General features: G+C 37.8%; 1 protein-coding gene across 2 annotated transcripts in view; it reads right to left on the reverse strand.

Annotated features, from left to right (window-relative positions):
• The window catches only part of mtx1a (metaxin 1a), a 15,761-nt gene that overhangs the window by 13,188 nt on the left and 380 nt on the right, over positions 1 to 2,193 (reverse strand). The window contains exon 1 of one of the 2 annotated variants that reach the window (XM_016526482.1): positions 1,617 to 1,709. The exons of the other annotated variant lie outside the window; for it this stretch is intronic. Coding sequence (XP_016381968.1) covers positions 1,617 to 1,697 — 81 coding nt within the window. The 5' untranslated portion in view covers positions 1,698 to 1,709. Of the gene's footprint in view, positions 1 to 1,616; positions 1,710 to 2,193 lie in introns of those variants that run through there. 2 annotated transcript variants of the gene reach the window in all.

Genomic DNA, 2,193 nt, shown 5'->3' on the forward strand with positions numbered 1-2,193 from the left:
CTGAAAGCTGAATAAATAATCTTTCCATTGATGTGTGGTTTGTTAGGATAGGACAATATTTGGCTGAGATACAACTATTTGAATATCTGGAATCTGAGGGTGCAAAAAAATCTAAATATTGAGAAAACCGCCTTTCGAAAGTTGTCCAAATTAAGTCCTTAGCAACGAATGTTACTAATCAAAAATTAAGTTTTGATATATTTACGGTGGGAAATTTACAAAATATCTTCATGGAACATGATCTTCACTTAATATCCTAATGATTTTTGGCATAAAACAAAAATCGATCATTTTGACCCATACAATGTATTTTTGGCTATTGCTCCAAATATACCCGTTTGACTTATGACTTGTTTTGTAGTTCAGGGTCACATATTATATTATATTATATTATTTAACTAAATAATGTTAAATTACATTAATATATCACAGTAAAAAGACATTTTAAACAAATACAAAAACAAACAACGAAATTATGTTTTTTTTAAATTATGTTGTTTAATTTTATTTGTCTTATAGGAGCACTCCAAATCAGTTGAAATATTTTAATTTTAATACATTTGACATTTTTATGCCATTTATTCACATTATGGCATAAAAATGTAAGTTAATGTGACTAACATCTTAATCTTCTCAAAATTAATGAAAAAAAAAATCATTATCATTAATTATAATCAACAATTAATCACTGTCAAAAATGTCATGATTACGACAGGCCTACCTTCAAACTGGCAGCTACCAGGCAAATCTCCAGACATCCTCAGACCTTCACATGCAGTTTCAATTTTATGCAACTATACCCTTTCTGGTGCAATGAGATAATCTGGAAAATTCTGAATGAACTTTATATTACTAAACCATCAGAGACACAGGGAGCAAAACATGCCTGCGGTTTTCAAAGCACCCAGAGTAGGTGCAGACAGACTGTAACACACAGACATCATCCCGACCACTGGCGAGCTGGAAAAATCCCACCACACTCTTTAGAGAGTCCAAAACGCACAGCGCTGATGTAACCTAATCACTTTAACATGCGATTTCAGCAACAGTGACCTGGTTCTGTGCCCACATACAACCTTTGTTGATTAGGAACAAAATGGATCTGAATGCAGTCTCCAAAGCTGCCGGCGGGAGATGAGACTGATGTTAACTCCAGATGACAGTGGTGGGTTTGTGGTTTACAGTAGCACAGACAGGTGGCGCCCTGGTGTGACCAAACTGAAGTGGAAAAACAAGAACAGTGGAGGAAATGTATCCCACAAGATGATTCATGCAGCAAAAATATCTTATTATTAGGGAACACTCTACTCACACAAAACTATACAAGTACATTGTATTTTAGTACCACGCAAAGAATACAAATTTGGTAAATCAAATAAAATTTGTAATCAAATAAAAATCCTGGTATAGATATATACTATTATTGTTACTATAAATATATATGCCACGTTACAAGCTATGGTATGACTATGTGATATCACTGTACCATATCGCACCACCACTGTACTTTACTAAGTGATCGGTACCGAGGCCATTCTCTACACAAAGACGGAAACTTGAACAGAACCCAACCCGTATAAACATCCAGACTACACGAGCCGGTGAAGAAAACTCACCAGCACGATGAGACAGTCCGTATTTACTGACGGTAAACCCAAACCAGCCTTCCAGCAAAACAGCTCACTGGGTGCCGCCATCTTTAGAATCCAAACACCTGTGCAAGAACAGTGGAGGAAATGTATCCCACAAGATGATTCATGCAGCAAAAATATCTGTAGATAAGCACCTTGGCTGTGGAATTAACTGAGATATTAAAACACATGAGCTTGTCATAAAATCATAAAAAGTAAACAGTGGAGATTTTCCCATTTCAAAGGGCAGCATGACCTGACTGGTATTTAGACAGTGTAAAATCATGGTCCGCCAACAAACATTTGACAAGGGAAAAAAAGCAATGAGTTTGGTAGGCTCTTATTTACAGTAGCCCCTCACAGCAGAATACAAGATCCAGGGGGCGTGGTTGGATCTAGGGGGTGGAGATTGGTAGGTTTAGGGGTGGAGCTCTGGGAGATGGGTGGGTTTAGGGATCAGGGGGTGGAGACGGGGAGGGTTAGGTATATGTAAGCTGGGAGGAGTTGGATCTGGATCCAACCATGCCCCCCGGTTCTTGTGTTCTGCAGTGAGGACCATCTC

This window comes from Sinocyclocheilus rhinocerous, unplaced genomic scaffold, assembly GCF_001515625.1.
Source record: "Sinocyclocheilus rhinocerous isolate Xijiao unplaced genomic scaffold, SAMN03320098_v1.1 scaffold1084, whole genome shotgun sequence".
Taxonomy (NCBI): Eukaryota; Metazoa; Chordata; class Actinopteri; order Cypriniformes; family Cyprinidae; genus Sinocyclocheilus; species Sinocyclocheilus rhinocerous.